General features: G+C 40.8%; 2 protein-coding genes across 3 annotated transcripts in view; one reads left to right on the forward strand and one right to left on the reverse strand.

Moving 5' to 3' along the window:
• LOC123508026 (tryptophan--tRNA ligase, cytoplasmic-like) overlaps positions 1-21602 on the forward strand; it is a 33207-nt gene extending 11605 nt beyond the window's left edge. For both annotated transcript variants that reach the window (XM_045261386.1, XM_045261387.1), the window contains exons 2-11: positions 12622-12867; positions 13597-13738; positions 16864-16984; positions 17330-17437; positions 17900-18115; positions 18491-18683; positions 18921-19094; positions 19438-19632; positions 20001-20138; positions 21420-21602. In XM_045261386.1, coding sequence (XP_045117321.1) covers positions 12625-12867; positions 13597-13738; positions 16864-16984; positions 17330-17437; positions 17900-18115; positions 18491-18683; positions 18921-19094; positions 19438-19632; positions 20001-20099 — 1491 coding nt within the window. In that variant the 5' untranslated portion in view covers positions 12622-12624 and the 3' untranslated portion in view covers positions 20100-20138; positions 21420-21602. The remainder of the gene's footprint in view (positions 1-12621; positions 12868-13596; positions 13739-16863; positions 16985-17329; positions 17438-17899; positions 18116-18490; positions 18684-18920; positions 19095-19437; positions 19633-20000; positions 20139-21419) is intronic.
• Positions 3327-9830, reverse strand: LOC123508473. Its single transcript, XM_045262224.1, has 4 exons — positions 9750-9830; positions 8615-8736; positions 6406-7509; positions 3327-4735 (listed from the first exon to the last, which is right to left on the reverse strand). The coding sequence occupies exons 1-3, from the start codon at positions 9828-9830 to the stop codon at positions 6414-6416; spliced, it is 1299 nt and encodes a 432-aa protein (XP_045118159.1). The 3' UTR covers positions 3327-4735; positions 6406-6413.
• Positions 21603-21826: the final 224 nt, after the last annotated feature.

A 21826-nucleotide genomic window follows, 5' to 3' on the forward strand; every position in this document is an offset into this window, starting at 1 on the left:
CTGGGATGAGTTCTTTCCCCTCGTAACTGATGTCTCCAGGGACAAGACGTGTCGTCACTGCGCCATGTTGGTTGCGGGATATATAATGGAGGGCGTGTATGCCTAAGTAAGGGGCAGACATACACGCAGTACACGTAGATTCTTTACTTGTCCTTAGAGCTACAAAGGGTAGGAAATGGCGGCCAGTAGCGACTCGGGAGCACAGGCTCACGCGCTAGCTGAATGCGCAGAGAAATACACAGTGTTGCCACATACACGTAATATGCATTAATACAATACATAATCCACAGGTTCGAGATCTGACTTCTCCCAATTTATCCAGATATTGAGAGTGTCGCACAAATCTAGGAGCGTCTCCCTTGACCTCATTTCTCTTTGACTGGTGATGGAGAGAAGTAACCAGTCGTCTAAGTAATGGATCAAACGAATCCCTTGTTGGTGTAAATCCATTGAAACCAGAGCCATCACTCATGAAGACCTGAGGTGCTGTTGACAGTCCGAAGCAGAGAGTTCTAAACTGAAAAACTTGCCCCCGCCAGGTGAATCGAAGGTACTTCCTGCCCCCCTGATGGATGGGAATCTGAAGGTAGGCATCCCGCAGGTCGACTGACAGCATCCGGTCCTCCTTTCGGATGGCCGACATCACCGATGCACTTGTCTCCATCCGGAATTTGGTTATGTGAATGTACTGGTTGAGGGTGGAGAGATCGATAATGGGGCGAAACCCGCCTGTAAGTTTGGGCACCACACTCTGCTGTAGAACCCTAGGCAAGCAGTTGCCTGTTCTATTGCCCCTTTTTGTATAAGGGATTGTATCTCTTGTTCTAAAGCCTTGCCTTTCACCAAGTTGGGAGAAAATCTCCCAAATTGTATTGGGAACCTTGAAAGCCGAGGTTGACTGACAAAGGGGATGTGGTAACCGTGTCTGAGGACATCCACTACCCATGGTTCGGCTCCCTTCTCTTGCGACTTTTCCCAACTCTGTGAAAGGCATGCCGCTACCTGAGAGGTCAAGGGAAGAGGCTCCTACTTTCGAAAACCCTTCTTGCTTTGGGCCGAAGAATTACGGTCCTTGTGTGGATGAGAAGACAAGACAGGACGTTCTGGCTTCTTAAAAGGATAGGCCTGCCTTCATGGTTGCCTGTACCCAGACGTAGAGGGTTTAGTCGCCGGAGGTCTGACCAGGGGTGACTCAACCTGCTGAGGCCTCTTCTTGAATGCTGCAGCAGCAGCTTCGTGAAAGGATTTGGTAGAGAAGGCATCAGCATTCTTCCTAGCCTGGGTCACCTTGTCCTCCTCAAACTGCATGAGGATACGTTTATCCAAAATGGAGAATGAAGAGGGGAGATTCCTCAACACAGCTTGTCTCCTGAAGGTCAATAGGTTAGCCAAAACTGTAGTGGTCTCTTTCGAAGCAGTCTGCATAGCCTGTTGCATGCTAGAGACTGCTTGTGCCATCAAGGTATCCTTATTAGGTACAGAATCTCCCAGTTTAACCAGTCTTGAGACTGCCCCAAACATCCAGAACTGGAAGTTCTGCACTTCTCTTATGCCACATACTGCTTCCTCTAAGTGGAGTAAGTCGGTGGCAGACATGTTAGGGCGGATATCTGACGCATTTCTGGGAAGGAAGTGAGCAAGGGAAGAGTTAACTACAGCACCCTTTTCCTTTGAGTCATCATCACTGACCACATACTACTTTCTCTTTGGCCTGCGTGTATAAGGTAGGGCGGCTGTGTTGCCATCATGCAAGCGATCAGCAACCCACTGATCCACGAGGTGGGCTGAATTCGTCAAGGGGCGCGACCAGCGAAAGGGTATGAAGATGTCTCTTGCAGTAACACAAAGTCTTCCTGTCCCGGCCCAGGTGCACGGTCGTGTCGTGTCTCACAAACACCTTTGGCCTCACCAAACTTGTCATAGATAAAGTTTGCCAGCTTTAAGAAGTCTGAGGGCTCACTCACCGTGTGTTGTTCCTCCTCTTCAGAAATTTGGTATAAGTCTTCATGGGTGGCGTGCCGAGGGTCACAAGTCTGATGCAAGGGGTCTGGATCATCATCCAAGCGACTGGCAGGAGGGTGCGGGCGCACCGATTCACCTACGTTGGGATGCCATGGAGCCACTGAACCCTGGGCAGCCCAGTTTCCTTCCTCCAAGGCTGGAAGGGTGGAATGGGTGGACACTGATCGTGTGTTATGGCAGGAACCCATATGACAGTCGGCCGAAGCTTGCCCGTCTACCAGACAGTGAGGAGCATGGGTAACTTGGACCGCCACCACCTCAGTTGATCTCTCCCGTGCTGGTGGTGTGGCTGAAGTCTGTCCGCCGTCGCAACGGGACAGGTGAGGTTGCATTGTAACAGACATGGACCAGACTCGCAACGACACCTCTGTCACTAGATGAGCACTCAGCTCGTGAGTGCTTAATTCGTCCTGTAAGATCCTTAGCCACTCTCTTGGCTTTCTTGGCAGGAGAAGATGCGATATCGTCTCCCAGACAGCTGTCGTTCGCACGAAACTTACCACCCAGTGAGATGTCAGTCGTAACCTGTACAGGAACACCGTCATGGTAGCTACCTGAACCCTGAAACCCTAAACATTCAGCACTAGGGGAATGGGGAAGTCCTGTATAACCCACTGGCAACCGTCCCTCACCGACCGACCCGACTTGTCTCACCGGCATGAGCTCTCTGTCGCCAGGGGTGGGTGGGGCGCCAGACGTGACCACAGTCACCAGTGGGGGAGCTGCAACCGAAAGATAGTTAGGAACTGCCTCCTCAATTACCTCTTTAACAACCTCTCTGAGGGTGGTAGGCTTATTAACACCAGCCATACCAAGAAAGTTAGTGAACTGAGACATCATATTCAGCATATGAGACATCTGTGTATGGAAATCCTGGGCAGGAATTGTAAGATTAAACGAATACTTACCAAGTGTGAAGTTTGATCGCAATTTTACGATCTATTGAGGACGTCACAGGGGTGTACAACGAGATGCCAATCCGCCAAATCACCGACAGTCAATTTAGAGAGTAGGTTTGAGGAAGCATTTACAAAACAGGTAGGAAACATGCCCCAAAGCCCAAGTAAAACCAGACAGGGTAGGGAGGGGGGGCGTTGTACACCCCTGTGACGTCCTCAATAGATCGTAAAATTGCGATCAAACTTCACACTTGGTAAGTATTCGTTTAATCTTACAATTTCACGTCACGGATTGAGTGACGTCACAGCGGTTCCAACGAGAGATTTAGAGAGGTTCCTCAAACCTACAGAAACCAGGAGAAAGGGGAGTAAAACCCTGACCTTTGGAAAGGAAAAACAACCATAACAGAGTAAGGCATAGCCCATGTATTGAAACCCAAAGTGACCTTACAAAACTTGTCCAGGTGACAAACAATACAAACCAATGTAAGCCACAGTGCTAATAATTATAATACAACCCGTTATACAAAAAATGTGGGACCCAATCCCAGATACATACAAATACAAAAGTATAATGGCAAACCAAAGAAAAGTGACCACAAGGCCTTACAAATATTAAACAAGAGACAATCTCAGAACCATTAGGACAAAACCGCCCTTGCAAACTGGCCAGGCTGAGAAAGAGGCTTGTGGTAATGCCGAGTAAAGGTAGACTCCCTGGCCCATCCAATGGTGGAGACTATTGTAGAAAGGGGCAACCTCCGGGCTGCCTTGCTGGAAGAGGCTGACCTAGTAGAGTGGGGAGAGAAAACAGTAACATCAACGCCAGCAGCTCTCATCACATCCTTTACCCAACGACGCAATGTATCCTTAGAAGCCAACCTCACCGGAGGTCGCGTAGTCAGGAAAAACCCTGTAAGTGATCCTCTGATGGATCTAGTCCTATCCAGGTAATGCTTGATGGCGTCAACGATACACAAGCAGCTGTCATGTGGATAGGCGTCGAAAACCAAACTTGATATGTGGGCCCCAGGACGAGAAGTCTTCAACAAATCCCCAATCCCAAAAACAACCTGTGACTCCATGAGAGACATGTTCCTAATGTCTAGCAAATGTAAGATTTGACCACGATGGCCCGACAACAAAAGCATAAGAGTAACTAATTTTCTGGACAATTGAAGAAGAGACAAGTCCACAGTAGGACCAAGACCACAAAAAAAATCTAACACTATCTGAGGATCCCAAGTTGTATGAGAGCGGGGAAAAGAAGGTCTCTCCAGGAAAGCTGCCTTCATAAATCGCGTGACTAAAGGATGTTGTCCTGCCGGACGGCCGTCAATAGTAGCAATAACTGAGATGGCTGAGCGAATGGTGTTCATGGAGCTGTATCCACGACCTGTCTTGCGTTTAAATTCCAACAAAAGGAAATCTAATAGAATACTCACAGATGGCTGAAGTGGATCAACTTCCCTTCTGAGGCAAAATAACAACCATCTCTTGATATGCGGCCCATATTGTGCCTTAGTGCTAGATCTCCAGGAGTGAAGCAAAAACTGGGCAACCTCCGGCGAAAGGCCGCGATCCGTGAATGCTGCCCTGAGAGCACCATCGCTGTCAAAACCAACCCCTGAGCCCGAGGGTGTGGTAGAGTTGGTTGCTGAGGGAGAAACAGGGGACAGCGAGGAAGCAAAACTGGATCTTCTGTCAGCAACTGCAAAGCTGTTGGGAACCATACTTGAGTCGACCATAATGGAAGAATCATCAGAGCTGTTGCTTTGTCGTCCTGCAGTTTCCGAAGAGTTCTGGATACAAGGCTGAAAGGTGGAAAGGCATATAAGCTCTTATCTTTCCAATCCAAGGTGAAGGCATTAGTGCACATAGCAGATGGGTCTGGCCGCCAGGAGACATAGACAGGCAACTGAGCATTTAAGCGAGTGGCAAAAAGATCAATCCCAGGAGTATAAAAAAGCTGACAAATTTTGTGAAAAATATATGGCAGTAACATCCACTCACCATCCATCCTGGTGACCCTAGATTCTACATCAGCTGTTACATTGTCCAAACCCAGTACATGCTGTGCAGATAGAGTAATATCCTAGAAGCAGCCCACTCAAAAATCTTTTCGGTAAGAACATGAAGGTTAGGTCTTGTACTGCCACAACGATCAATACAAGCAACTGCAGTGGTGTTGTCCGATCTGAGCCTAACATGGGAGCCAGTCCTATCCTTACACAAGGATTGCAAGCCCAACAGAATGGCCTTTAACTCCAAGATGTTAATATGGTCTAGCTCCTCTTGGGCCCAGTGACCTCCAGTCGTGACATTCCCTATTGAAGCACCCCAACCAGTGAGGCAGGCATCTGTGAACAACTCACAATCTGGGGAAGAAGAGAGTAGAGACTTCTCCTGAAAGTCTATATTAGCCACCCACCAAGAGATCAAATATCTGGCATGGTCATCCAAAATAACATTGGCATAATAATCACCACAGGAGCGAACTAGACCCTGATTTCTAAATATTTCCAGGTACTTGTAACGGAGAGGAGCTAATTCTACTGCAGGGGCAGAAGCCACAGCCAAACCAATAAAAGATGATAAGTCCTGTAGAGTGACATTACCCTTGAGAAGAAGCAAGCCTTGTTCCTTGATGCGCTCCTTCCTACTGAATGGTAAAGTAGCAGCCATGGCGACAGAATCCAGAACCACACCCAGAAAAGTAACCTTCTGTGTTGGCTCCAAAACAGACTTCTGCACGTTGATAGTGAGACCCAGGGAATCAAAGAGAAGTAAAGCATAGCCAACCTGAGTCTGTAAAATCTCTACTGATGGAGCAATGAATAGGCAGTCATCAAGATAACATAAGACTACTATCCCAAGGGATCGCAGGTGGGAAAGGACAGGTTTCATCAATTTTGTAAAAAGGCGAGGGGCGGAAGATAACCCTGCGGAAGACAAGTAAATCTGAAAAATTGGCCCTTCCAAATAAATTGTAGCCATTTTCTGTCCTCAGGTCTAACATAAATGGAGTAATAAGCATCCTTAAAATCCACTGTAACAAAAAACAGTTAGGAGAAATTAAAGGCATCGCATCCTTCAATGTGTCCATCTTAAAATGCAAATAAGGAACATATGTATTAAGATGCTTCAAATTTAGAATTACTCTCGCTGGCCCAACCGGCTTGATGATGGGAAACACATTTGAAAAATAGCCAGATACATCAGGGAAACAATGCTCCACAATAGAATGACGAAGGAAATGATGTAAAGCATTGGCCAGAGCTCGATCGTCAGCCCTAGACAGAGTTAGAGGGCGTGGAGGAACAGTCTGAAAAGGTAAAGATATAAACTCTATGAACTTCCCCCTCACCACATCATAAATCCAGGAATCCTGTGTGAGAGACTGCCACAGGGGCTGAGCAGAAAAAATTTTTCCCCCTCTAAAGTTATCAGGGGTATTAACTAACTGTGGAGTTAAGGAACTCACCGGAGAGATTACTGATGGTGTAGCTTCGGCCCGTGCATCCCCCTCCCCTGGGGTGGCCGCTGGGCGAAAAAAGGCCGAGTCTGAGAACGAGGCCGGGACTGGTGGTGAGCCTGAGAAGACCGGTGGGTTGTGCGGGAAAAGGAAGAGTACCTTTTGCCAGATGACTTAGCAGGTGGGCGAAAAGACGGCCTGCCCAGCCGGCCTGCCTTGTGGATCTCCTCACATTTCTTGGTAACGTCAAAGGGGAATAACTCCTGCTGACCAACTTCACATTCCCACTTGCAGAGATCAACCATGGCCGAGTCACGGACATGGATACGGGCAACATCCTTGCGCAGCTGATTTAGGTAATTCACCGCTGAAGTGAGAAGGCGCAAACAACTATTAAGGCCATCTAAATAACAAGCCAAACTCTTGTCCTTCTTTTTCCCAATATCATCAAGACACACAGCAATAGGGACTAATGCCTTTGTCAGTAGGCAATTAGTCTGGAAAAGCTTGGTATCTACCAGCCTCCCGTTTACACTCATGGCCTTAGTTATCGCCGCGTTTGTCACAGGCACAGCGAGGTTCGGCACATTACTCGGAAGCTTGATTTTTCCACAAGTTAACTTCACACTCTCTGACAAAGGTCGACGGCGAAGACTGGCGTTGAGGATGGTGGCCAACTGGTCAGACAGCGGGTCTCCCTTTTTCTCCTCGCCATGGAAATGGCCAGAAAGGTCACTCAAAGCCCTCAGGAAATCCTCATCTGCACCCTCCTCACGCCCAAGCTGGTCCAGGCTGTCAAGAGGGTCAGGCTGGCTCGTGCACGGAGTCGGAGGAACAAAAACTTCCTCCTCTTCCGAGGAAGAGAGGGCATGAAAGCCACTGAAGTCAGTCCCGGTGTCCCTGTCCAACTTTTCGATAAGGCCAGACACGAGGGTAGACAGTCTATCCAGGGCAACCCGGTCGTCAGACACAGAAGGCTGTGCTGACGTGGCGGTGGCGGCCTGACTGGTCCCTGGGAGCGAAGCGTCATTTTGTGGAAGGGTGAATTCATCCACAGGATCGTCTCCTCTTTTTCCCACCAGAGGATGATGAACGGTGGGGCGTGGGAAGAGACTGTTCCATGCCCGACATCACACTGCCCAAAAAGGAGACAGAGATAATGCGATCAACACCTACCATATGTTGTTATTGTGCGGTGGTAGAAAAACTCACCCACAAACTCCCGACTGCATAAAAGCAGGAAAAGGGGAGTGTATTATCAGATGTTTGTAGTCCAACGATGTACTTTTCACCCACAGTCAACTTTGGACTGTATAGGAGAAAGCTTACCAGCAAAGTATCCAAAGTGGAGCAGCAGCGTGCGTGACTGCGGGAAGGTGGAAAACGACTGTCGGTGATTTGGCGGATTGGCATCTCGTTGGAACCGCTGTGACGTCACTCAATCCGTGACGTGAAATTAACTACCAAAAAGGAAAGGGATTGTTTAAGGGTCTCACAGACAAATTGCTCTCAGTAACAGACAACCTCTCACCCCTGAAGTGTCTTTTTGTGAGGCACCATTGTACAAGCTTAACTTTATCATGCACATTGTCTACACTTTGAAGATAAACATTTTTAGCTACCAAATATTCAACAATGTCCTCTTTATTCTCCTCTCTAGAAACATTACAAATCATTATCTTATCTTCATATGAAACCTCATAGTGAAATTCATTTCCAGATTCTTTAATCCATCACTGGTCTTTTTAGCCACCATCTGGTGTTCAGTCTCACTGGCGAAATTCGTAACTGAATTGCCGCTACTTATGAATTTGGTATCCGCTCCTGGCACATCTTTCAGCACCTTTGCAAATTCAGTTTACCTTCTGGCTACTTGTTATCCCTATCAGTAGATTTTACAACCAGAAGATTTTTTTTTTTTCCTTCTTGATAGCTGCATTGGACTTAGCATTACTTGCATTCTCATTTGCAATTGGATTAGCATGCAGGTTAACCATTGTACTTATTATCTCATCTTTCATGTCAGCTAGTACCTTTCTCTTATTCCTAGTTACTGATGTAGAGGTAGCACCAATATCATTTCCTACCAAAACATCTCCCCACACACTGACATGCACATTAACATCAGTGTTGATAATCTTGTCTTTCACCTCAAACAGCTTTTGGTTCAGGTTCTCTGTGCTAGCCACTATTATAGATATGCAATCATCTACATTACCATCGGTACAACTTTGCTTTTGGTTGACTCTCCAAGGCTCTATTCCTTTCCTTTAGCATATCATTTTCCTTGCTTAGCCTCCATACCTCCGTATTCAGCTCATCAACTAGCTTGTCATGCTCCTGGTTAACATGTATCACTTTTTTCCTGTATGGGTGATAAATCTAATCCTTGTTGACCAGATCCTTATCCTTCACATCCTGCAGACACACACTTACCAGCTGGGACATAGATCAGACCGACCCATTCAGAGGAAAATTGTTCCCCCTTGCCACAGTGCGGGTAGATGGTAGGACCAGCCATCCCCCATGCTGGCCTTAAAACCCACAAGAGCTGACAGAAGGCTCACAATAATAGTAGGAGAATACTGAGTCAGAGATGAACCAGCACCACATGGCTTCCATAATGTGAACAAACACAGGCTTACTATTCACTCCTTCCATGTTGATAACAACCAAAAGATTAATTCCTGATCCACAGTGACTTCAAGACTCCATATGTTGGTAACAATAGTAGCTGGATAACTTTCATTTGTCAGTATATATGGAAAAACTTTCTTTCCCTTAAAACAGTGGTAGTTCTCACCTCTCTCATCAAATAGAACTTTTATTTCTAAGTATTTTCAGCTCCCTTACCTTGGAAGTTTATTATAATGCTGCTAGCAATTTTCAAATATTTGCTCTGCCCCCAGAGTGGCTTACCTAGTGATAGTACAAAAGCCAAGAGAGCTACCTCATAAAGCTCATTTGGCTATGAATATGCTGGTCATATTTTGTTCTTAAAAGTATTCACACTTTCACTGTTTACAACTTGCTCCAGCAAACTGTTCCACCAGTTTGCCAATCTCAAGGAGAAGAATATGTTTCTTTTGTGTGTTCTATAGCATGGCTTTTCTACTTTGAGAGAATGTCCTCAGGTTAGTAAGCTGGGGTACATAGGAACAGCCAGCTTGAGGTAATCTTGATTTCCTCCCAGTGTCAAACCTTTCAAAATTCTAAACACCTTAATCATGTTGCTCCTTTCCTCCTTAATGGTAAGATTCAGAGTGGCCAGTCCTTCCTCTTAAGGAAGATAAACAAATGAATGTGCTCTTAATTCTCAAAATCAAGTTGGCAGAGGTTGCTGCTTTGCCTACTTGTGTTGAAGGTTTTAGGTCTAGACTTACAATACCCAAGTCTTTGTCCTCACAGGTCTGTCCCAAAGGGATGCTCCCCATGTGTGGTATTGATGGCCCATATTTCTCCTTCCAATATGCATGACTGCATTTTTCTTCATTAAAACTAAGAAGCCATTTCTGGCTCTATTTATGAAGTTTGTTTAGATCAGTCTGCAGGATTTTTATCTTGTGAGGTCTTTATCTGTCTATAGACTTTGGCATCATCTACAAATATTTTTCCACATGACTGAACATCATTAAACAAGAACACTACTTTGAGGCACCCCACTCCAGACATTTCTCCAACTGGAGGTAGTCCCTCTGACAGTTACCTACTCTTTCCTATCTCTCAGTGACATATTCCCACCCCGTTTCACATTATGTGAAATATACCAGAAAAAGTATATATATCTCCCAGTGTGACAGGCACAAAAGTAAAAATTTACCGGAAACTGTTGGTCTGTTTCTTTGGTCAGAGAAGCAATTAGTTGTATATTTGACTTACAAGAGACAAGACCCAAGGCTTACTTTTATTATATTAGTTATCAGCATGTGAATAGAAGAGGAAACAGCAGAAAGGAATATCTGTAATATTTTCTGTCAACAGATGTGGTGAATCTATTCTCAGTTTTGCCAATTTTAAATTTACATTGGCAATTCTTGGATTTATCTTGTGATAATTCTGGTTGAGCTTTGTGTCAGTTTGAGTCAGTGTTAGGCTTCTTTATCCTTCTCATTAGGTAGAACTTATCATTAAGTAGTTTGAGCCCATATATACTTACCACAAATTATTTATAGTGCTGACTGCAATTTTTGTAGTGTTCTATTGGGAAGTAAGCTCACTTGCTCTCTTGAAAGTGCTCAGTAGTGACACATCTACAAATGTGATAAATGAGAAGGCAGTGATCTCCAGGGAAAAGTGAGTTCATTCATGTGCAAGTATGTCACTTGTTGCATAAGCATGAAATTAGTTCAGATGATATTTTCTTTGTCCAAGAATGCAGCCACTGGTTGATTAAAAGTACAGAATTATTATTTATTTATTTATTTATTTATTTTATTTATTTTTTTTTTTTTTTTTATTTATTTATTTTTTTTTTTTTTTCTAGGAGAGAGGTCCAGCCAAAGGCATAAAAAAAAAAAAAAAGCCTACTTGGGTGCTGGTTCTCGAGAAAAAAGTAAAGTATTAGCCAAAATTAGGGAGCAAATATCTTGATACCTCCCTCTTAAAAGAAGACAAGTCGTAGGAAGGTGGAAATACAGAAGCAGGTGAGGAGTTCCAGAGTTTACTAGTTTGGGGCCGCCGTGGTACAGTGGAACCATGCGTGCTTTGGGGTCCGAGGGGTCTCCAAGCGCACGGGTTCGAATCCTGTCCACGGTCCGAGTGTAGGTTGGGCTTCCTCACTCTGGGCAACGGTTTCCTAGCGGGTGGGCTTTAAGATAGGAGGTACTCCAAAAAGTATCCCCTTTAGCCCATAAATTCCCGTGAAAAGCCCACATGGTATAAATAAAAAAAAAAAAAAAAAAAGTATGATTGATAGAGAGTACTGGTTAACTCTTGCATTTGAGAGTTGGATAGAATAGGGATGAGAGGAAGAAGAAAGCCTTGTGTAGCAAGGTCGCAGGAGGAGAGGAGGCATGCAGTTAGCAAGATCAGTAGAACAGTTAGCATAAAAATAGCAATAAAAAATAGAAAGAGAAGCAACATTTCGGCAGTGAGGAAGTGATTGAAGATAGTCAGTTAGAGGAGTGGAGTTGATGAGATAAAAAGCTTTTGATTCCACCCTATCTAATAAAACTGTTAGTGGAAACCCCCCAAACATGCATAGAGTACTCCATACAGTGGCAGATAAGGCCCTTGTACAAAGTAAGCAGTAAGAGGGGCGAGAAAAACTGGTGGAGACACCTCAGAACGCCTGACTTCATAGAAGCTGTTTTAGCAAGAGATGAGATGTGAAGTTTCCAGTTAAGATTATGAGTAAAGGACAGACTGAGGATATTCAGTGTGGAAGAGGGAGACAATTGAGTGTCATTGAAGAAGAATATAGCCAATTATAGTATTTTATTTCATTCTGAGAAGAGAGAAGGAGCTTCTATCTTCTACCACTGTTTTCATATCAACTGCTCTTCTGATCTTCTAACTGCATGCCTCCCCTCCTCTCACAGCCTCACTGCACAAGACTTTCTTCTTTCTCTCTAACACAAGAGCTAACCAGTGCTGTCAATCATTCATCACCTTCTCTGGTAATCTCTGGAACTCACTGCCTGCTTCTGTATTTCTATTTGCCTATGACTTGAACACATATAAAAGAGAGGTTCCAAGACATTTATCCTATTCTTTTGGGTAACTCTCTTGACCCTGTTCAGGGACTGGCATCTCAGTGGGCCTTTTATTTGATTGTTTTTGCTGTCCTTAGCCAGTTATCCCATCATACATGAAAAGAAAAAAACTGAAGTATTTCATAATTATTTTCAATTTGAGTTTGGAAGATGTCTGTCTGGTGAAGGTACTGCCTCAAACCTGTAGAAATCATGCACCAACACCTGTAGGAATCATGACTGAATTATTCACAAGGTCAGATCCCTGCCATGAATGCCTGCCTCACCTGGCTGTTGTATTTATTGCAAGGCTACACAAATTTTGTACCATGGTTAAACACCACCTCTGAAAGCATATGTGCATCGAACATTTCCATCTTAAAATAACCAGCACTATCACTTCTGGCAGTATTAAGAGAAGCTTGTGTTACACAGTGTACAACTCCCAACATTGACTAGTATATACATTCATTAGAAGTATATTATTTTCCTTTGAGATTATTATTTACCTCCATCCCACCCACACCCACAGAGAATGCCCCTCAGTGATCTCGAGACGAAAGCTTTAGATGAACACTTCCTGAGCTGCAGCTACGTACACGGCTACACAGCGAGCCAGGGCGACACTGCTCTCTACAGGCAATTCAAGTGTGCCCCACCAAACCACCTCTGTCACCTTCTCCGCTGGTACACACATATACACAGCTTTGGCCCGGAGAGTGCCAGCTTCCCTGCTGCCAAAAAGGAGAGTCTTACCCTCCTCGTCAATGATAAGGAGGTGAGTTGGTTTGTTGATTATGTAGTTTCTATTCTTGTGTAAAGTTTGAAAGTTGGTTTGCTCATTTACGTATTTGTTTGTGTTACTGCTTCTTGTTGTTGTTTTCTTCTTCTTCTTCTTCTTCTTCTTCTTCTTCTTCTTCTTCTTCTTCTTCTTCTTCTTCTTCTTCTTCTTCTTCTTCTTCTTCTTCTTCTTCTTCTTCTTCTTCTTCTTCTTCTTCTTCTTCTTCTTCTTCTTCTTCTTCTTCTTCTTCTTCTTCTTCTTCTTCTTCTTCTTCTTCTTCTTCTTCTTCTTCTTCTTCTTCTTCTTCTTCTTCTTCTTCTTCTTCTTCTTCTTCTTCTTCTTCTTCTTCTTCTTCTTCTTCTTCTTCTTCTTCTTCTTCTTCTTCTTCTTCTTCTTCTTCTTCTTCTTCTTCTTCTTCTTCTTCTTCTTCTTCTTCTTCTTCTTCTTCTTCTTCTTCTTCTTCTTCTTCTTCTTCTTCTTCTTCTTCTTCTTCTTCTTCTTCTTCTTCTTCTTCTTCTTCTTCTTCTTCTTCTTCTTCCTCAAAGTTATTATTATTAGTAGTAGTAGTAGTAGTAGTAGTAGTATTGTTATTATTATTATTATTATTATTTTTATTTTTATTATCATCATTATTATTATAATGTGACACTACATACAGAGTCTTGCATCAGCCTTTTCCATACACTGTGTGTGTGTGTGATGTTCATACTACATATTCATTAACAGGTAACCATCATGGTGAACAACAGTGTGGAGGTTGAGGGGCAGGGTGAGGCAGGACAACCTCCACCACTAGAGGAGGATATAGTCACCCCACACAACGTCCAAGCATCGAGCAACAAGGGCATTGACTATGACAAGTTGATTGGTAAGTCATTTTTTGCCCTTTATCTGTCAGTGGAGTGTGGAATGGATAGCTTTTGCTGAGATGTAAAGATTGTGCAGTCTAATTTGACACCTGCTTGAAAAGTTTAGTAGTATAGCACAAACATGCATGCCATTCTGTAACTACACTAGTAATACATATGTTTTCTTACTGGCCTTCTCATTTAAGTCTGTTAGTGCTATTGATATACATGCATATATACAGGCAACCCCCGTTTAACGAAGGTTCACACAACAAAATTTTGCTACAACAAAGGTTTCATTTTACTACCATCTGCTCGTTTAACGAACACCAAACTCGCTTTAACAAAGTTTTATCCACACAATTTTTTCCAAGTTTGAAAGCCCCGCAGTATCACGCAAGCCAACAGGCTTTTGAATACACCAGGACTAGCCAATACTAAGGCCTGCCTCAGGAGAAATCCTGGGACACCTGTAGAATCAAGATAAGATCAAGATCAAGCCTCTCATGGACAGCGGCTCAGGAGCGATCCCAAGTCACCTGTAGTATCAAGATCAAGATCAAGACAACATGTGCAATACTCACTCCCCCTGTTCAAAACATAACAGCGTCAGCAGCAGCTCATCTTCCCTCGCTCTACATGCCACCAAAACGCCCTGCAATGTGGCATAGCGTTCCTAAGAAGACCAGGAAGTCTCTTACTCTCGAAGTGAAGCTGGATATTATTCACAGACACAAGAGAGGCGACAAAACTATAGCATTGCTTGCCACCATCTTGACTCCATCTATTGTCTCAACTATTTTCAAGTCAGCAGACTCTATTAAGAAGGCCGATGAGACCATATCTTCCTTGCAAGTTAAAAAGAACCACCTGAACTCGTGACTCTACAATGGATAAAATGGAAAGCCAATTGTGGAAATGTGGTACATAAGTTTTGTATGCGGTACAATAATGCGCCCTTTGTTTACATTCCACAGGTTGCCAGTTAGTGTCTTTCCCGTTTCACTCTCCCTCCCTTCCTAAATTTAAGATCATCAACATTATAAAGTTACGTACATACATACATTAGTTATAATGACTTAGATTAAACTACCTAAATGTTTAACTTCGTAATTTTTACTTTCATTAACCCGTATGTTCTGGTGATTAAACTATTTTCCAATATCCCATGACGGGTAAAAATGGTAAACCTAGAAATTGTCAGAAGACTGTTTGAATACTATTAATTATTTTCTTTTTGTTATTCTGAATACAATGATGTACTTTCTAGCTCGATGTGACCTTTGAAAGTTTAGTTATTGCCTTATCAAGGATTCCACCTCCGCCTGCTGTGTGATCCGTCAAGCAGAAACAGCTCAGTGAGCGATGACACCGCGCAAACACACACACACACACACACTCTCTCTCTCTCTCTCTCTCTCTCTCTCTCTCTCTCTCTCTCTCTCTCTCTCTCTCTCTCTCTCTCTCTCTCTCTCTCTCTCTCTCTCTCTCTCTCTCTCTCTCTCTCTCTCTCTCTCTCTCTCTCTCTCTCTCTCTCTCTCTCTCTCTTACACACACACACACACACACACCTTGATCGTCTTCCCAGAACACAAGAGGCACGCCTGCATCTCCGTGAGCCACTCTGGGTTCTCAATACGATGTTTGGAGTCTTCTCCATCACCACTATCTCTGTCTTCTCTCTGTTCTGAGAAAACAGGTGGATCCTCTGAATCATTTTCCGAGTCTTCACTACTGTTGTCTTCGCTTTCTTCAGTTTCTTCCTCATAATCAATGTCACTTTAGTCAGGCTCAGAAGCACTGCTAAATAAGAATTATCTGTCTTGTTCCATAGTGAGTTATGAACTGAGACGTCCCTTCTCTCTTATCAGGGTGCTTTCGACACGGCGGATCGCTGGGGTTGCCAAGTGCCGCCCTCAGAATGGGAGAATAGCTTCGTTACCCCTAAATATACAGAGTTAGTGGCAACACTACTCGCCATCTGACTCGAGAAACCGCGCGTGGAGCTCAAACATGAGGCACGAAAATTCTTGATTAAAACGATCGCCATCGCTACAGACGCACTGATACAATCGTTCATATATGATCGCCGGAACATGAGGGTTAAACCTTTCACTGTACTATGATGCACTCTCGCTTTGTTTACTCTCAATGGAAGTTCAAGTCAAGGGTTAAACTTGTTATAATTGGTTCGCTTAACGAAGTGTTTTTTAGGAACATAACCCCTTCGTTAAGCAGGGGTTGCCTGTATATATATATATATATATATATATATATATATATATATATATATATATATATATATATATATATATATATATATATATATATATATATATATATATATATATATATATATATATATATATATATATATATATATATATATATATATATATATATATATATATATATATATATATATATATATATATATATATATATATATATATATATATATATATATATATATATATATATATATATATATATATATATATATATATATATATATATATATATATATATATATATATATATATATATATATATATATATATATATATATATATATATATATATATATATATATATATATATATATATATATATATATATATATATATATATATATATATATATATATATATATATATATATATATATATATATATATATATATATATATATATATATATATATATATATATATATATATATATATATATATATATATATATATATATATATATATATATATATATATATATATATATATATATATATATATATATATATATATATATATATATATATATATATATATATATATATATATATATATATATATATATATATATATATATATATATATATATATATCATGTTTTTGCTTGACTAGCTAGCAAATTTATAGCCACTGAAGGTAGTTGTTACAAGATGCCTTGAGGAAAAAGCTACATGACAGAAATTGAAACATGAAAAACAGTAGGACAGTCACAATGTGGTACTGGAGGTGCCTGGAACTCCCATGATGACTATTACAGTAACTTCCATGGCATCAGTTCAAGTAGTCTTATCATTCCCTATCTTCCTTCTTAACCTGCTAGCATTACTCATTAGTTGACTAATGAGTTCTTCCCAGACAGGTTTGGGTCATCACGCATTGATGAAGCGCTGCTCGAAAGGTTTGAAAGAATCACTGGCCACAAACCTCATCGATTTCTTCGCCGCAACATATTCTTCTCCCACCGAGACATGCACAGGTGAGATACTGCCATAACTCGGCTGTCTATGGCATAATTTTTGATCAGATGGAGGAGAACATCTTATTTCTAGCATTATTACAGATTTTAAAGTGACCAGTGGTACATCACATTTTGTTGTCCATTAGTTTTTCATCAGAACTTCATGAAAGTCAAAATATTCTTACTGTGTTAAGTATATTTCCTAAACAATTTGAGTGAGTTTCCTATTTACCTACTTTGAAGTATCCTCAGCTGTATAATTGAAAACTTCAGTACATAAGTAATATATTGTTATTGAATATATTTCATATCTGCCTTTAAACTGTGTTCCTCTTTTTAGCTGTACATTTCATACTTTCACAGAATATTGGATGCAGTGGAAAGCGGCAAGAAATTTTTCTTGTACACTGGTAGGGGACCCTCTTCCACTGCCATGCACATTGGACACCTCATTGCCTTCATCATGACAAAGTGAGTGTTGTTGCTGCCATCTTACAGTGACACTACTACAATCCTGATACAGAATTATTTTGATGTATTTCTGTTCAAGAGAGCAGAGTGAATGGAAACCTCTGTGTGAACCATACTCCATAAGGCCCCTCTATATGACTTGTGGCTAGTTTAAGAACAGTCTTGGCATGATTTCATATAGAAATGTTAAGTGCATGAGTTCTAGGAGATGAAGGTTGAAATGTCATTTGTAGGCTGCCTCTCCACCTTGTATAACATTGAATTAAGATTAGGAAGGTTTAGGTGGGAGAAAGAGTGAGGAATATATACATCCATGTCAGACAGTCACATCTGTTGCACTCAGTACAGGGATGTGTCTCAGATGCTGAAGGGGAGGAACAGTATAAAAATGAAAGTGTAAAAGTGTATTCCTGCAGGTGAGAGCCATGGTGGATTGGAAATAAATTGTGTCATTCCCAACAGGTGGCTGCAGGATGTGTTTGACGTTCCACTGGTGATCCAGCTGACTGACGATGAGAAGTACCTGTGGCAGAAAGATGCCACCAAGAAGGACAACTCCCTAGAGCACTACCACAGCCTGGCTCATGAAAATGCCAAGGACATCATTGCCTTGGATTTTGATGTCAACAAGACCTTCATCTTTTCTGATGTTGATTTTGTTGGTGGAGCTTTCTACCAGTAAGTGTTTGGCAGTGAGATTAACAGTTACTTATTTTCTTATCTAAACACCATCATTCCAGTTTTATAAGTTTGAGTTTGTTATGAAATGTTATTGAAGCTTGATTGTCCTTTTTTTTTTTTTTGGGTGGGGGGGTTGGCAAGAACTGGCTAAGGGCAACTTTTTTTTTTTTTTTTTTTTTTTTTTTTTTTTAAAGAGGTGAGAACTGGCTAAGGGCAACAACAACAACAACAAAACACATTCAGTCACCAGATAAAAGAAAGGTCCATAATCCAACATTTGTGAAAATGTTTTTCATATACCAGTTGGAAATGACTAACCACTTCATCTAATCAAAGCAGCTGATTATTAATGTACTTCCTATTATTTGACAGAAATGTCCTCAAGATACAAAAGCATGTCACATTTAACCAGGTGAAAGGGATCTTTGGGTTTGATGAATCCAGCAGTATTGGCATGATAATGTTCCCAGCCATCCAGGCTGCCCCATGCCTCTCCTCCAGCTTCCCCTTCATCTTTGGAAATAGGAAAGATGTTCTTTGCCTTATTCCTTGTGGCATTGACCAGGTAACTTGAAAGTGGTAGTTGTATACATCTATGCTTTGGTTTATGTTTGTAAAATATGATAGGACTGACTCCCTTTATGGAAGGATAGTATTGTAACTAGTGAGATAAAGTAGAAGATACAAAGACAAGATGATGTTCATTGATGATTGTTTTGAAATGCCTCCTACCTCTACCATTGCTGCTTCTTCGTAATACTATAATGATTTTTATTTTACCGAGTGTTTGCGTGTATTTCAGGATCCATATTTCCGTATGACTCGTGATGTAGCTCCAAAGATTGGGTGCCAGAAGCCAGCACTCCTACATGCAACTTTCTTCCCAGCCCTGCATGGAGCCAGTAGCAAGATGAGTGCCTCTGACTCAACGTCTTCTATTTATCTGACAGACACAGCCAATCAAATTAAGAAAAAGGTATATTGGATCACTCTGATTGGACACATTTCCTTTGCTATTTACCAGCATTAGTGCTCATTTTCCACATACTGGAAGAACTTAGTTGTACAACATTTGTTAAGTAGCTATGAAAATTCATATAGTTTTTTTTTTTTTTTTTTAGTTATTGAATTTCCTTCTATGTATTCTGTGTATATTCCTGTTATGGAATAGCAGCAAAGATATACAGACACACAAATATTTCTAAAGCTTTCTTCTTTTACCAGAGCTCCTTTATTATCTGCATTGAATCTGGCCAGTGTAACCTGTTCCATATTTTAGGAGGTATACAGAAACACTGATTGACTTTTCTTTGTGCCAGATCAACAAGTATGCATTCTCTGGAGGAAGAGACACAGTGGAGGAGCACAGGGAGCTGGGTGGGGACTGTGAGGTGGATGTTTCCTTTATGTACCTCACATTTTTCTTGGACGATGATGAAAAATTGGAGGAGATCCGACAGCAGTACTCCTCAGGGAAGATGCTCACTGGAGAACTCAAAGCAGAATTGATCAAGGTACGTGTGTTTATTTGTGATCATGAAATTTAGCTTTCATGCAGATAGTATTTTAATGAGTTACATTATAAACTTTTGATGGATGTGACAGACAATAATCCATAGCCAGCACTCCATATTTCATTGTTACTTAAGTTAATCAACATAACTTTGTTCTACTCCCTCTAAGATGGCTTGGTATCATTTTGCATGTGTGAAATGTACAATTCTGTTTAAAAGTGATAAACTGGGAGGCCTGCATTATTATAGAGTCAAGTATCAACTACATATAAAAAAGGATCTCTAGGGAAAGCTCAAAGAATATATGGTAAATAGCTAATTATCATGCAAGGTATATAAGTACCTGCTAACTTTGCATTGGTGTACAGGTCCTGCAGAAAATGATGGCAGAGTTCCAGGAGAGAAGGAAGCTTGTCACAGATGAAACTGTCAAACAGTTCATGACACCTCGCAGCCTCAAATTTTAAATGCAGTTGAATGATAGAAGTGCATTTCCCTCCAAGACAGTAAGTTCAGTTATCTTTTGTCAAGCAATCTGCACTTTCTTTTTTGACAGCATGTATAGTAGAGCCTGAACTACATGAAATGAAACAGCAGATTTGCTCTGTAGTGCTGGTGAGTGGTATTGACATTCTTGATGTACAGTATGGTATATGGAAAAATAAGTTGCTAGTAAACAAAATATAGGTATGTGAAGCTTTGTAAGTCTTCCATTTTGTGACATTTAATTGTATATCATATTTAAAGAATTTAATCTGCCACATATCCTCTACAGTACTGATGAATCCATGCTATCTTCATGTCATTCTTCTATAGATTAGTCAGTGTATATTTTTACAGGTTCAGCATCTCTTATGCAAAATATACTTCATTAATTTACTAACAAGTGTTTTATAATTCATTCATATTCTTATTCATCAATATGTACTTTGAAAGGAGTTGAAAATTTTTGAGTTCATTGACTTGGTCTAACAACACTATCACTAATTTTCTTTAGCTCATTCCTTTTTATTTTGTAGTAATTCATGATCTTTAGTACACTTAGGTTTGCTATGGTCTGGAAAAACTGCCATATTGACCAGTTGATAGAATTTTATATTCAAAAAGCATTCACCTAGAAAAAAAATCACGCATCACTTGTGTGTTTTGAAACCAACTTATAAAATGAAAGGAACATTCTTAGCCATCATCAAGCAGAGACTAAAAAATGTGGCAAAACTATTTAAATACTATGTGTGGATGTGGGAATCACTATATTGGCCTTGAAATGTTAGAAGGCAGTATTGTGAAGTGTTTTAGTGAATATTATACCAAGATCATGGCTATTGTAAGAAAATAAATAAAAATTAAACATTTTCTTCCTTTTTAAAAGTAAAGAAGTGGATATATCCAAATTAAGTGTGCTGTAATACTAAATACAGTGTTAATTTATTTGACAAAGATGAGTATTATGATATATATATCGTAGCTGCAGACAACCAAATCCCTGTTTTGGCGATGCCAAAATATTCCGTTTAAAGTTATTTCACCATAGCTATGCTGAGACAGTAAATTCATATTTGGAGAAAAATTCTTATTTAGTATAAAAGTTCATTCATATACTGTCCTTATTTAGAAAAATCTGTTCTGACTTATTCATATTTAAAGATTCTTCTGTAGGATAGTTAATCTCAGATAACTTAAATTATAGTCATGTCATCATCCTTCAAGAAGTGTATAGCTTTTTGAGTTGTGTGGAGTACATATCCATATCAGTGTCTTACAAGGGTTTTATCTCTTCTTTTCAGGTCTTCAGATCACCACTGGTGGGGCAACCCAAGTGTACATCATTTTTAAAATAAGTAAAATGAAAAAAAAAAAAAAGTTCTACACATTGAATTCTTTCATGTATCATTAAAATGAATATCTTTCATCCAAAACTTGTGTAATCATTATTTTGCATCTTGTATGTAAATGGGCAAGTCATGTAATGTAATGTATTTTTTTACCTTTATAATCCATAGTATTCCTGTGTATGTAGGAGAATGTTAAAACAAAAATGTTATTTCCTGATAGTCATCAGTGAAAAGGCCTACAGTATTTACACAGCAGTATGCCAATGACAGGAAACTAGTAAGTGGCTCCAATATTTGTTAATATTTATTTATGCATAACTTGAAAAGCTTGGAAAATTTAGGTTCAAGAAAGATATCGA

Source organism: Portunus trituberculatus, chromosome 24, assembly GCF_017591435.1.
Source record: "Portunus trituberculatus isolate SZX2019 chromosome 24, ASM1759143v1, whole genome shotgun sequence".
Classification (NCBI taxonomy): domain Eukaryota; kingdom Metazoa; phylum Arthropoda; class Malacostraca; order Decapoda; family Portunidae; genus Portunus; species Portunus trituberculatus.

What these genes read in the sequence shown, in the direction of transcription:
- LOC123508473 (XM_045262224.1), bottom strand. Translation starts at nt 9,830, where the DNA reads ATGGGGAGCATCCCTTTGGGACAGACCTGTGAGGACAAAGACTTGGGT. An exon ending in ACCTAAAACCTTCAACACAA is followed by an intron (nt 8,737 to 9,749) that starts GTAGGCAAAGCA and finishes CATGTTAACCAG; the next exon opens with GAGCATGACAAGCTAGTTGA. An exon ending in AAAGCAAAGTTGTACCGATG is followed by an intron (nt 7,510 to 8,614) that starts GTAATGTAGATG and finishes GGCATGGAACAG; the next exon opens with TCTCTTCCCACGCCCCACCG.